Source organism: Xenopus laevis, chromosome 5L, assembly GCF_017654675.1.
Source record: "Xenopus laevis strain J_2021 chromosome 5L, Xenopus_laevis_v10.1, whole genome shotgun sequence".
Taxonomy (NCBI): Eukaryota; Metazoa; Chordata; class Amphibia; order Anura; family Pipidae; genus Xenopus; species Xenopus laevis.
Genome location: NC_054379.1, coordinates 105044917 through 105059185, shown reverse-complemented (window position 1 = coordinate 105059185; position 14269 = coordinate 105044917). Strand labels below are relative to the sequence as shown.

At 43.2% G+C, this 14269-nt stretch overlaps 1 protein-coding gene across 2 annotated transcripts in view; it reads right to left on the bottom strand.

Moving 5' to 3' along the window:
- The window catches only part of ece2.L (endothelin converting enzyme 2 L homeolog), a 29725-nt gene extending 16334 nt beyond the window's left edge, over positions 1-13391 (bottom strand). The window contains exons 1-4 of one of the 2 annotated variants that reach the window (XM_018263562.2): positions 13160-13391; positions 11704-11790; positions 5113-5257; positions 3348-3563 (exon numbers count right to left, since the gene is read on the bottom strand). In XM_018263562.2, the coding sequence (XP_018119051.1) occupies positions 3348-3563; positions 5113-5257; positions 11704-11790; positions 13160-13192 (481 nt within the window). In that variant the 5' untranslated portion in view covers positions 13193-13391. Of the gene's footprint in view, positions 1-3347; positions 3564-5112; positions 5258-5602; positions 5754-11703; positions 11791-13159 lie in introns of those variants that run through there. The other variant, XM_018263563.2, reaches the window with a different exon arrangement.
- Positions 13392-14269: the final 878 nt, after the last annotated feature.

The following is a 14269-nucleotide window of genomic DNA, read 5'->3' as shown; positions in this document are numbered from 1 at the left end:
AAAATCTCCTTTTCTCTAATGTCTGCTTGGGGGACACAGGGAACCATGGGGACGTACTAACGCTGTCCCCCTAATAAGGGCATGAAGTGGTCCTAAGTGGAAGAAACCACTGCGGCTTGAAGCACCTTTCTGCCGAAGTGTGTCATGTGCCGCAAAAGTGTCAAAATGGTAGAATTTGGTAAAGGAGTGGATTGAAGTCCACGTAGCTGCTTTGCACAACTGTTATGCTGATACCTGATTCCTGAAGGCCCAGGTTGTGCTCATCCCCCTAGTGGAATGGGCCTTAACTTTTTCTGGGGGCGTTTGTCCTTGCACTGTGTATGCCCACTGGAGGGTCCGCTTGATCCATCTTTGAGGCTGGTGATCCCTGCAATGTGCCAGAACCGATAACGAAGAGTGAGTCTGATTTTCTAATGTCTTGTACCCTGTGTAGGTAAGGGTGCGTATTGAATCTAGGGAATGTAGCGCTACTTCCTTGGGGTTCGTTGGTGATGGACAGAACGTTGGAATGGTTATCTCCTGATTTGTATGAAAAGTCAAAACCACTTTTGGTAAAAACAAGGGCACAGTGCGAAGTACTGCTCTATCGGTATGGAAGGTGAGGAAGGGAGATTTGCAGAACAGGGCACTGATCTCAGAGACTCTGCTTGCCGAGGTAATCGCTATGAAAAAAACCGTCTTCCATGTGACCCATTGAATAGGTACCGATGCTAATGGTTCAAATGGTGCGCATTGTAGCACTGTTAGGACTACGTGGTCACGTGGGCCACTCCTTGTAAAAAAGTCTTGACATCAGGTTTTAGGACCAAACACCTCTGGAATAATATGGAGAGTGCAGAGATTTGGGATTTTACGGATCCGAGAGAGAGACCCATGATTAGACCTTCCTGAAGGAATTCAAGGAGATTGCGTATTGAAAACACTTTGAATCTTGCCTTGTTCTTGAGACGCCATTGCTGATATGTGGACCACACTCGGTAGTATGCTGTGGCTGATGTAGGCTTATGCGCTGCTCGCATCGTGCGAATCACCGTGTCCGAGAAACCTTTTTCTTTTAGGATGTGGGTCTCAAGAGCCACGCAGTCAAGTTTAGATTGTGAGGGCTGGGATATCGAATTGGACCTTGGTGAAGGAGATCTGGAAGAGACAGCAACTTCCATGGATCCTCTATGGACAGGTTGATGAGGTCCGAGAACCATGCCCTTCTTTGCCAGTTTGGGGCTATCAGAATCAGAATGGTTTGTTCCCTCCGTAACTTGATTGTTCTGGGTATTAAAGGAAGTGGAGGGAATGCATAAGTTAGACAAAACTTCCATGGGGCTTTAAGTGCATCTGCGGATAGTGCCAGAGGGTCCCGGCAGTGTGTGAAGAACGTTGGGACCTTTCGGTTGTGACAAGTTGCCATGAGGTCTATCTCCAGCATGCCCCACCTTGCTGCTATTTCTTGAAACACCTCTTCCTTTAGTGTCCACTCGCCTGGGTCCAATGTTTTAGTAAGTCTGCTTCCTAGTTTAGCAGGCCTGGAATGAAGATTGCTGACAACCATGTGCTGTGTATTTCTGCCCACTGGATATGCGCTTGACCTCTTGGAGTGCTGCTCTGCTTCTTGTGCTGATGGTTTATGTAAGCCACCGCGGGGGATTTGTCTGATTGAATCTTTACTGCTGACCCGCTAGGGCTTGTTGCCAATGTAGTAGTCCTAGGCAGATCGCCCATAGCTCCAGGATGTTTATGTGTAATTTTCTTTCCGCTGGAGTCCACTGTCCACTGAGTGTTCCTCCAGCACTGCTCCCCATCCCGATAGGCCTGCATCCGTTTTCATCAGTCTCCATTGATGTTCTCCAAGGGGTTTGCCCCTTGAGAGATGAGGAGTCTGTATGCACCAAGAGAGGGATGCTCTTGTCTTGTGCGAGAGGCATATCTCTTGTGAGAGAGATTTACATTTCCAGGATGTCAGGATGTTCCATTGGAGTTCACGTAAATGAATTTGTGGAGGGGATTGCTTCTATGGTAGATACCATGACTCCTAGCACCTTTATGCAAAATCTGGCAATGTGGCTTGGTTTTGACAGTAAGGAATGTACCATTGCTTTGAGGTGGTTGATCTTCTCTTGTGTAAGAGACACCTTCTGAGATTGTGTGTGTTGAACATGAGTCCTAGGAACACCATGGACTGACTGGGTGTCAAGGAAGACTTCTCCAGATTGATGGCCCACCCGAGCTCCTGCAATCTGTTCATGGAGAACTGGAGTGCTTTGTGTGCCTCCGCCAGTGATGGTGCTTTTATCAGCAGGTCGTTGAGGTACGGGGTTATTGAGATTCCCGTATGTCTGATCTCTGCCATAGCGACTCCATGATCTTGGTAAAGACTCGTGGTGCTGATGTTAGGCTGAAGGGACAGGCCATGTAATGCTGGTTTTGGACCGCAAAATGAAGGTACTGTTGATGTGGTGGGACGATAGGCACATTTAAGTAGGCGTCCTTTATGTTTATGAATGGATGTGTGAAGTGTTCTGAATCCGCCGGGGTACAGATGTTAGAACAGCATTGTATGTAGCAGACATCTGTACCCCGGCGGATTCAGAACACTTCACACATCCATTCATGCAACTCTCACAAGTAACAACTGTTTCTAGGAGTTGCATGACACATTGGATAATCCTATCACAACTACACAGAATCAACACCTCTGTGAATTTCTTCAGATGTCACCTCTTTGAAGAGTTACAATGTGCCATTGTAAATGGATTAGTGGAAGAGTTTATATGTCGAAAACTTCCCACACCAGTCAGTTGAACTGAAGAAGCTGCTCGGATGAGTAATGAAACGTCTTCATTGATTACTCAGCAAGTCCAGTTGTTTTTCGATTGACCTATACCAGATATACCATAACCTGGATGAATGAAAATCTTCATATTTAAAGTGATTTGTACACAGCTTAAGGCACTTAGACTGTAAGCTCTGCGGGGTAGAGACCTCCTTACTACTCCTACCAGATGGCACTTATTCTCTCTGTAATTATACATATTTATTGTATTTATTTTGTTACTTGTCCTCCTTGTGTGTACTTTTATACATAGTAAGATTGTACAGTGCTATGTATCCTTGCAGCGCTATTTAAATAAAGTTATACATACATATGGTCATACGGCTAATCAGCCCTGTATAACTGTAGCCTAAGTAGGTGGGAGCTTGTTATCTTGCAACAATGTTTGGCTACAGCCCTATACTCAAACATAACCCTTGTATACCTGTTGTTATAACACAGAAAATAGGCATTCTGCAATTTAATTGGATCAAACATCAGATTTTTCATTGGATCCAATAGCTTTTGCTATATTTCTCACCTAGTATGTGTTTCAGCACTGCCTGGTTTTGGTCCCAGATGCTGTTAAATGTGTTCCATCGTGACCGCCCATCAGGCAGAGGGTTCCTCCTCATCCAACCTCCACATGAATACTGGTAGAAATCCTGACATGGATCTATCCCTCTGTCTAGAGAATCCAAAATGCGGCCAGCCACAGAGACACAGGCCTCAGAGAGACACAGTGAGCGAGACCTATCTAGGAGGCAGAAATAGAGGGGACAGAGAGGTAAGACAGAAGTAAAAAATAGGGATAAACTTGAAACATATACTGGGAGCAAAATAGTGTTGGAAAATAGGCCATTACTATAATAGGTCTAAATCAAATATAAATCCTGTTTGGAAGGTGAACAACCCCTTTAAATGGAAATCCACCTTTTGTGTCTCACTTAACATGTTAGCAGCCCCCAGCTGTTTACTGTCACCCCTTTTATGACTCCTATTATTTTACCCTTCCTAGGGGAAGAAAAGTACCTGGTTCATGTCCCACTGTAGGTAGCAATAACAAAATATTTTGCTCTGCTGCTTGGTTGGTGGTCCTTGCTTCCTTGGTTTAGAATCCCCAGCCCAGAACTGCTCTTCTATCACTCAGTGTAAAACTAGTCATGGGACTAGCTAGATGAGGGGAGTCTGCTATACTCCTCTTGTCAAATTAGCATTCAGCTCCTTTATTTTCAGGAGATTCTTGTGTTTTAGTAGCATGCCTATTCTGTTTGTTATCTAACAAAAATATACTTCTGATGGTGAGATGCAGTGGTATAACTAGATGTTACTGGCACCCACAGCAAAATAATTTGAAGGGCCCCCAAACTCTCTAGAGGTTGTGCTGTTTTACCAATATATATTAAAATTCTTCATTAATTAGAGCCTCATGGGGCCCCCTATACCTCCTGGGCCCCCTATACCTCCTGGGCCCCCCTGCAGCCCTGGGTCTGTTTCCTATGAAGTTATGCCCCTGGTGAGATAGTTTGATAACTGGTAACTGTAGGCTGTTTCATGAAGACAGTGTTAAAAGTTTGGGAACTGGCAACCTCAAATTTCAAAGGGTATTGAGTCCCTGGTGGGAATCAGAAGTTATGCCAGTGGTTGACACCAACGCCAACACCATCCAGTAAATGTTAACCATACCTTGTTATGGTTATAGGAATTGATGGCTCTAACTCTGTATAAATGTGATATATGACCAGGGCCAAACGAAAGCTGTTGCAATTCTTATTTAATTCTTATCTACAAAACCAAACATTAACCTTAAACCTTAACGTTAAAAATGTTAGGGAACTGGACAATTAATACAGATTTATATATTATATTCTACAAACTTACCTCTTATGTAAAAAATATGATGTATGTGGTGGAATATTTTAGAAACCCTCAGGCATCTTTCCTACACTCTTATCCGCACCCTGATTTTGTTAGAAAGTCAGTTACTTGACATTTTCACTAATAACTCAATGAAACGGTTGCATACTGTTTACTTCCATTGTTCATTTACTTTTACACCTGATGACTGCGTCAATTATTTTAGGTGATAACAGTATATGATACTATCACTTACTCTTGAATAATATGCTTTTTTTGTTTTTTTACAATTATCAGTAGCATTTTGACCAAAAAAGGGGAAAAGATTGAAACGGTAAAAGTAAAAGTAATAATAATTGTACATGATTTTATAGACAAAATTGATATAGTAAATATAACTGAAAATAAAGAAAGTAATTGGCTAAAATTTTTATAAAACTGTCTTGTACCTGTCATCTGTTGCACCCCAAGAGCAATTAGACTTCCCAGAAGCAAAACCCCAAGAACTGCACTTAGTGCCCCAAGCAGAACCTCTGGCTGGGACCTTCCATTCAAGGCACAGAGGACATGTCCCCTTCCCTTCCGGAAGCCCACCTAAAGAAAACAGTTACACCAGTTATAGATGAAAAGGGTATGATGATAGTGAACACTAGACATGTAAGACAATCTGGGATTGAATGACAATACAAAATGTATTTATTTGTTTTACTAAAAGTAACTTGAACCATGTTTTGGATTCATGACAAAGCCCCTGAAAGATAATACAAATGTATAAAACATCTAGAAAAAAAGCAATATTAAAAAGCATTCTGAACAGAGTACCGTATATACTCGAGTATAAGCCGAGTTTTTCAGCACCCAAAATGTGCTGAAAACGTCTAACTCGGCTTATATTCGAGTCAGCAAGTTATGGGCAACATTACATTCGGTATATTTTACCTCAGACACGGTGGCTATTACAGCACCCTTTTCGGAACCCTCAATGTGACCTTACACAGGCTACAATAAGTAACACCGCAGTATAGGAAGGGAGCGCTAACACAGCCTCCCACCCTTCCTCTATTGGTCCCAGACATTGGCGCCATTCTTCGGCACGCATTTAACTTAGTGGCGCGAAGAACGAAGCATTGCGCGTCTGACATCACAACGTGAGGGGCGAATGCGGTAATGCGCACATCTGACGTGACAGTGAATGGAATAAGCCGCACAGAGCTGGGAACAATTCTAAAGGCTCAGAACTTTCTGCGATGACAGGAGACAAGGTACCTTTGTCCACAGCACAAGTCCACAGCACAGCTATAAAGAGGAAAAGGGATCTCATCACACAGAGGTCAGATCACTTATATAGCAAGTATAGGCTTATACTCAAGTCAATATAGTTCTCAGTTTTCCTAAATAAAATTAGGTACCTCGGCTTATACTTGAGTATATACGGTAATAGGATCACTTTGGACCCTAGCAACCCGATTGCTGAAATTGTAAACTGGAAATCCACTGAATAAAAAGCTAAATAACTCAAAATCCACAAATAAATGAAAATCAATTGCAAATTGTCTCAGATTATCACTCTCTACAGCATAATAAAAGTTAATATTGAGATGAACCACTCCTTTAACCCACAAATATAAAGACAGAGACAAAGCAAAACTGCATAGGTGTGAAAATCAGGGTGCACAGGCTAATTTGCATCAGTGGTGCAACTAAAGAGGAAGCAGACCCAGCAGTCACAGGGGGCCCAGGACTATGGGGTCTGCTTCCTCTATAGCTAATACGAAAACCTTCTCCTCCCCAGCCGATCTCTTACCGATGAGGAAAAGGAGACAAGTTGGGAAGGTAAATGGGTGGAGTCGGACATAGGCGGAGTCATGGTGTGGGCTGAGTTGGGTGAAATTGTGGGCAGGGTGGGAAGTGGGTGGGAAGATGGGGATAGGAGTGCGCTGGGCCCCTCTGAAGGTTTTTTGCAGGGGTGCACCCTAGTTACGCCACTGATTAGCATGCTACTTTAATAAACAGCACATGCCAGATTGCTAAAAAAAATAATGCAGTCTATTATAATGTGAAAAGTCAATGGTGTCACACTTTATCTCCTCCTCAGTTATATAAACTTCTCTTTTATGCACCATATTACTGACTGAATAATCTTTAACATATGCAAAATCTTTTGTATTACAGGGTTTAATCCTTGCTAGGAAACAGCCCCTGGTTAAAGATTAAACATCCTTCCTATAAATGTTGGAAATCGTGTACTGGCTTCAATACCTGAATACTGAGCAGATTATGCCAATGGAACCTTGCTGTAACCTGGAAATGTGGAGCACAGGCCAGTGAGTGCAATATATGGTATAAGTATAGTATAAGATGACAGCAGGGGTGTAACTACAGAGGAAGCAGAACCTGTGGCTGCAGGGAGGCCTAGGATGTATAAGGGGCCCGATGAGGCCCTAATAAATCAGCAATTTCAACATATATTGTTAAAACAGGACACTCTCTGGATACGTTGGGGGCCCTAAAATAAATTTGCTGTGTGGTCCAGTAACATCTAATTATGCCAGTGGATGGCAGTACTACTGGAACATGTCTAGGGAACAATCAAATTGAATCAAAATCAATTTAATACATTTAACACGGACACATTAAAGAACCAATGACACAAAAAAAATCTAAGTGTTTATATGTATTTGAATATAATGTACAGTTACACTGCACCACTAAAAAGTATGTGTTTGCTTCAGAATCTCTACTAGATCTCTACTAGATAAATAAGATGCACCCACCCTTAGTGCTAATTTAAGAAGCACTTGCGCCTCAGGGAAGGCTACACTCTGCACAATGCACAATGCAAAATCAAGGGGAGCAGGCATGGGGTATAAAGTAAAGCCAGAGCTCCTCTTGCAGTCTGTGCCCTCTGCCTTCAGTTGGAATAACAAGCAAGTAAGGGGAAGGATAGGGTGGGGCACCTGTGTGTGTATCTGTAATCTTGCTGTAAACAGAAAATAAAATGGTTGCATACACAGTGCTTCATTTCTGAGCGACATGTGACTGTTACTTAAAATAACTGGATGCTTGGCAGAGATTACAATTAAATTTAAAGGAGAACTAAAGCTTAACTAAAGAAGTAGGCTAGAAATGTTGTACATTATGTTTTGGGCTTCTATACCAGTCCAACGCAACCACAGCCCTTTAGCAGTAAACATATGTGTCTCCAGATATGTAGCTCCCAATCTTCTTTTCTGCTGATTCTCTGCACATGCTCTGTGCTGCTGTCACTTAATGAGCTTAGGAACACATAGAAAATAAATGTCACAATATAAGGCTGATTAATAATTAATAAAGATAATAATTACATGGCAGCTCAGAAATCAGTGCATCTAGCATCAGCATTTAATAATTAGCCTTGTAGCATCAGCTTATATTAAAGGCCAGACTCATTTTCTGCTTGATATTTTTGCTTCTCAACAACTACTCAGAGCCCACTGAGCATGTGAGTGTCATGGACACTTTCCAGTATGGTGACCCCCTGTGACAAATTTAAAGTCCTGGATCATTGCTGTTATTAAGAAGCTGAAACTTTAGGCTGGTGCAATAAGTTCAGTATATAAAACTTGGCTTTTTTAGTCATATTCATTTTTAGAGTTTAGTTCTCTTTTAAAGTAGAGAGGGTCCCCTTAATAGTATTCCATGAGAAGGTTCCAGGAATAATAAAGTCTAATAAAAGGACCAAGCTTTAAAGACCACCTGCCACCTAAATTCCTGCCCCCCCCCCAGAGGTGCAGGCTTATATAGCCCACAGTCCGGTTAGGGGAACAATAGTTTAAAAAAAAAAAAAAACAGCCTATGGATGAACGATTGGATTACAACAAAGAAAATGGGCACCGATGGGACAAGGACCGCATCAACGGGCACCAATGGGACGAGGATCAACTAGCAGATGCGGTACTTGATTGCCAAATAAAATCAAACCTATGATCGATATCTGGCTGATTTTTGGACTCATTTAGATCATTGCCTACACAGGCAGATAAGCTGCTGAATCGATCTAAAGGTATATGGCTACCCTAAGTCAAAAAACTTTCACCCTGGCCACCAATGATTTTTTTTTTGACTTGTGTGTGGGGGAATCCTGGCCACCAATATTTTTTTACTCTTAGGGGGGCCCTGCCACAAAAAACCTTTGGGGGGGGGGCTGGCCATTCATGTTTGTTGCAGTGGAGGCCCTGGCCACCAATGGGTTTGAGGCTGGACTGGGTTGGGTGGAGCCCAGAAAATGTTGCTGTACGGGGCCTGCGATTCCCGATGGTGGCACATGCATGTACATAATGAGCTAGTTGTGACCAGGGCAGCCATCAGGGGGGGACAGGGGGGAGAGTTGTAGGGGGCCCGAGGGTAAGGGGGGCCCGGCCACGCTTACTTGATTAGCCGGCCCCCCATCTTTCTGAGAGCTGCTGACTTCAGGAAGGCATGGACGTGTAAGGGGCATGGCCACCAATTTTCTCATAATGTGTGTGTGGGGGGGCCCTGGCCACCAACTTTTTTTTCTCATGTGGGGTCCTAGCCACCAATATTTTTTAAAGGGGGGGCCTGACCACAAATGTTTTTTTATGGGGGGCTCTAACCACCAATATCTTTTTATTTTTTATTAACATGTGGGAACCCTAGACACCAATATTTTTTTGTTTTTTTACTGTGTGGTGGGGGGCGGACCTGTAGGTGGGGCTTGTGGTGGGTGCAGCCCAGGTGGCCCATGAAAATTTTTCGTATGGGGCCCTGCGATTTCTGATGGCGGTCCTGGTTGTGACACTTGCTCATTATGTGCATGCATGTGCCTTAATATGCCAACCCACACTGGGAACTCCCTCCTGGTTTGGGCAGCTTAGGGCTGCCAGGGGCAATATTTTGAAAAAAAATATATTGTTTCCCCCAACTGGAGTGCAAGCTCTACTTGACCACACCTCTGGTAGGAGAAAATAATTTAGGTGACGGGTGCCCTTTAAGGAAGTAACTGGAAAATTAGAGAGTTGCACTCGCACACCCTGGCCTTCAATTAAAGATAATCCCTGGTGCACAGCAATGGTGGAATCGGCGTCCCACCTTGTAATGACGGATCAGAAGAAAATTCACTGGCACACAGGTACTGCTAGCAGGGTAAACCCTTGCTGATTTATTAAATGGTTTGCAGCATGCAACGTTTCGGGGTAACCCCCCTTATCAAGCAAAGGGGGTTACCCCGAAACGTTGCATGCTGCAAACCATTTAATAAATCAGCAAGAGTTTACGGTTTACCCTGCTAGCAGTACCTGTGTGCCAGTGAATTTTCTTTTGAGCCTTTTAAGTAAGTGTCAGAGTCTTATAGCTCACTTATATGTAAAGTGAAGATACATAATATTTAGTAGGCAAAGCAAGCCTAATTACAAAGAAGTAAAGCATCACTGTCTTCAAGAGACTGGATGCTAGACTACCAGGACTAAAACCATATTTAGGGACACTACATTCAAATCACTGGAGCTATTCTGAATTGTTCTGATAATATTGTTTTTAACAAAGCTTATGTATCTGCACATCAAGTACAGTGCATTACCTCCTCCTTCAAAAAAAAGCCATCAATAAGTTACTCGAAATTTAGCCTGGCATCATAATCCAGGGGTGCCTATAATGTAGAAGATTATGATCTACCAATAGATCCTAACCTGGTGACCAGTAGATTGCATCAACAAAGCATTATTGTCCATAGATCACCCTTCTGTGTACATACCATGAAGAACAATGACTTCAGAAAATGGTGTTGCTCATGCACACGCCACATTCCAGGCAGTCAAAATGCACCGGGCTAAAAAAGAGCCACATGTGCCATCCAGAGTCAGGCTGGGGTACCCGAGGCTCACCCAACTAAAGCACCCACCACAGAAAGGCCCACAACCGAGCCACCACCACTCTGCCCCAAGCCACCACCATTCCCCACTGTGCTGTCAATTCTGCCGCACCTCATACAAACTGTTAGAGGGGCACCAGCATTGTGTCACTGTATGTTGCACAGTATGAACTGCTCATCTTAGAGAGTAAAGACGACTGTGCATTCTGCAGGAAAGCATAGCAATGGTCTGGACTGAGAGTCAAAATAGGCCCTGGCATTTCAGGTACAAAGAGGCCCAAACAGTCCCCCACCAGCCCACTAAATAATGACTTTCTATGGCATCTTAAAACAGCCCCTCTGGCATTTGACAGAACTGACAGATTGCCAGTCCGGGCCTGACAGGGCCCAACGGGGTCAGAGCCCAACACGATTTTCTCTGGTGCCATTACCCTCAAAGTTGTAGACACTGATTTAAATATTTCACTACAAGTAGGGCCCACTTTGGCAAAGACTGGGCATACCTGAATTCATCCAAAAGACTTAAATAATGGCCACTGGTACAGCTATGGGATACCTTATCCGGAGACCCATTATCCAAATTGGAAAAGTATTTCCTTTTTCTCTGTAATAATAAAACAGTACATTGTACTTGATCCAAACTAAGATATAATTAATCCTTATAGGAAACAAAACCAGCCTATAGTGTTTATTTAATGTTACAAGATTTTCTAGTAGACTTAAGTGTTGAAGATCCAAATTATGGAAAGATCCGTTATGCAGAAAACACCAGGCCCATAACATTCTGAATAACAGGTCCCGTAATACTTCACAATTTTATCTATTTATTTACTGTTATTTATATTGCACTGCCTCACAGAGATAACACATTCAACAATAACAATCACAGTCTAAGGTTCATATCACATTTAGAAACACTATGGCCAATTTTAATCAGAAGCCAATTATCTGCCTGTATGTTTTTTAGAGTGTGGGGGTAACATACAAACTTCAGATAACGTCCTGGCTGGAATTGAACTTAGGACCATAGCGCTGCCTGCAAGGCTGAAGTGCTACCCAATGAGCCACCATGCTGAAGACAAAAAATACTTGATGTATCAATTAATCCAGGTTTTACACAAAGATATAGTTAAACGTATAGACAAGCTTTGTTTTGTTCACAAAAAAATCTCACCTCTACAGTGTCAGGGGATGTAGCTCCCTCTCCTGTGGATTCTGGAACATCCTCATCATGAAATGTGGCACGTTTGTAATCAGACATCTGAGGGAAAAACAGTAGGTTAATCCACTGTGGACATTGGATGGTAGATTTTGGCAGTGTTCAGACTGCCCTGCCACAATATTAGAACATTTCCCCCCAACCAAAGAATATTTTCATAAAACCTTTTTAATTTCCACCTGTAAAAAAAATGACTGCAATTTAGCACTTACTACCTCTGCTGTTTGTGATGGATGGTGGACTCTCTATATCTCTATATAATTAATCTTAAATGGGAAAAAGTATATAGGTACGATATAGGTACTCCATTCAAACTTTTATACCTAAAGGTGGACATAGATGCAAAGATCCAATCGTACGAATCGAGGATTTGTACATTTTTCGTCCGGCAGAGATCGGTTGTTTGGCCAATCGGACACGTTTGACTTTTTTCCGACCGATCCCGCGGGAGCCCATTGCGCTCATCGGCCATAGGGCCGAACTTTCAGATTACCCCCGATATAGCCATGCCCGTTAGTGGCATATCGTCTATGGCCACCTTAACAGCGCCCTTTATGTGGTTAGCAATAATTGATGTTGATTTCCTGGAGTCTATGAAAACATATGGCAAATCTCACTTGTAACAAAAAAGTAGCAATAACAATAAATGTATAGCTTTAAAGAACATTTTCAGTGACCCTCATTTGACAGCTGGAAGGAGTCAGAAGAAGAAGGCGAATAATTTAAAGACTGTAAAACATGAAAAATTAAGGAAATTGAAAAGTTGCTTATAATTAGCCATTCTAAAGCATTCTAAAAGTTAACTTAAAGGTGAACTACCCCTTTCATAGCCGGTGAGTTAATATCATTTTCAATGTTACGTGGTTCATCGGTTTATAACAGGTATCAATTGGAAATAGTGCTGGAAGCTAGAGAAGTAGGCCTAGAAAATGTGAGTGAGGTTTGAAGGGTATATCCTCACAACTGTGATGTATAAATGTGTGGGTTTATATTTGTGTGTGTGAACATGTTGTGTGTATACCAGTAGGAACACTGCATATGCTACAAACACACACACACACACAAACAAATCAGTACACTGCACTGCCCATGACTTCTACATTAGAAATTTGCATGATCTTGTAGTGATGTATATATATTCTTGTGTATAATATATGTATGCCATTAAGCAGCTTCTGCAACACTAAATATTTGACTAAACGCGCATCTCTCCCATCAGTGCGTATAATACCAGTGTACCTGATATCCTTAGTATTGGATCTGTTGAGGAGACTGATAGGTATTTAGCACAGAGTATGAGCCGTGACACGCCCTCGGTTTATTAGTGTATACACCGTGTGTGTGTGTCAGGGCTGCTTGCGTACTCAGTAGAAATAATGTCTGTGTATATATAGAGCTTGGTGACACTCACGCTGTTGCTCAGGTTCTGAAGCGCAACGTTCATCGTGGTGAGGATGAAGAAGCAGCAGCATCTATATGAGCAGAGGCAGAAGATCCCAAGCCATGCGCAGGAGCCCTGGGACGCAGCGCCCGCTGTCCATCCCCGACTCAGCCCTTACATCCTAGGCAGCCCTGGCAAATTGCAGGAGATAAGGCCTGGGAGAGGGGGAGGGAGAGGCGAAGGAGGGGGGGCGAGGCTGGGGCTTCTAGCTGGAAACGCGCTGGTTACCATGACAAAACCCTATTGTATCCTTCAACAGGAAGGACAGGGAAGCATCAGATGTTGAGGGAGGGAGACTAGCAACAGCGTGGATAAATACGCAAAGGGGAAGATAATGTGAAAAAGGCAAAGGAAGGCTGGTGGAGGGGGGTAAAATGCAGAAAGCCTCACTGGCTCACGGTTACCTTCTTACATCCACCACCAGCTTCCTTTTAATATTGAGTATGCTAAAATAATGCTAACAATATTAACAAGCGTTACTGACAGGGTAGTGAGGTGCCTATTAAGATATCAGTTTATACAACATCACAATTCATTCCCACTTGCCTGTATGTATTGTGTCCTGGGTCCAGGGCAGCCATCAGGGGGGAGAGTTGTAGGGGGCCCGAGGGTAAGGGGGGCCGGCCACGCCACACTTACTTGATTAGCCAGGCCCCCCATCCTTCTGAGAGCTGCTGACTTTGGGATGGCATGGACGTTTAAGGGGCCCTGGCCACCAATTTTCTTATAATGTGTGGGGGGGGGGCCTGGCCACCAATTTTTTTTCTCATGTGGGGTCCTAGCCACCAATATTTTTTAATGGGGGGGGGGCTGGCCACCAATATCTTTTTTTTTATTAACATGTGGGAACCCTAGCCACCAATATTTTTTTTGTTTTTTTTACTGTGTGGTGGGGAGGGCGGACCTGTAAGTAGGGCTTGCGGTGGGCGCAGCCCAGGGGGCCCAGGAAATGTTGTATGGGGCCCTGCGATTTCTGATGGTAGTCCTGCCTGGGTCAGTCTCTGTTTTGTGACTCTCTCTCTGACCCAGAGAAGTTGGCAACATCCAGAGCCACTGCCAGAACTACTGTATATGTTATTA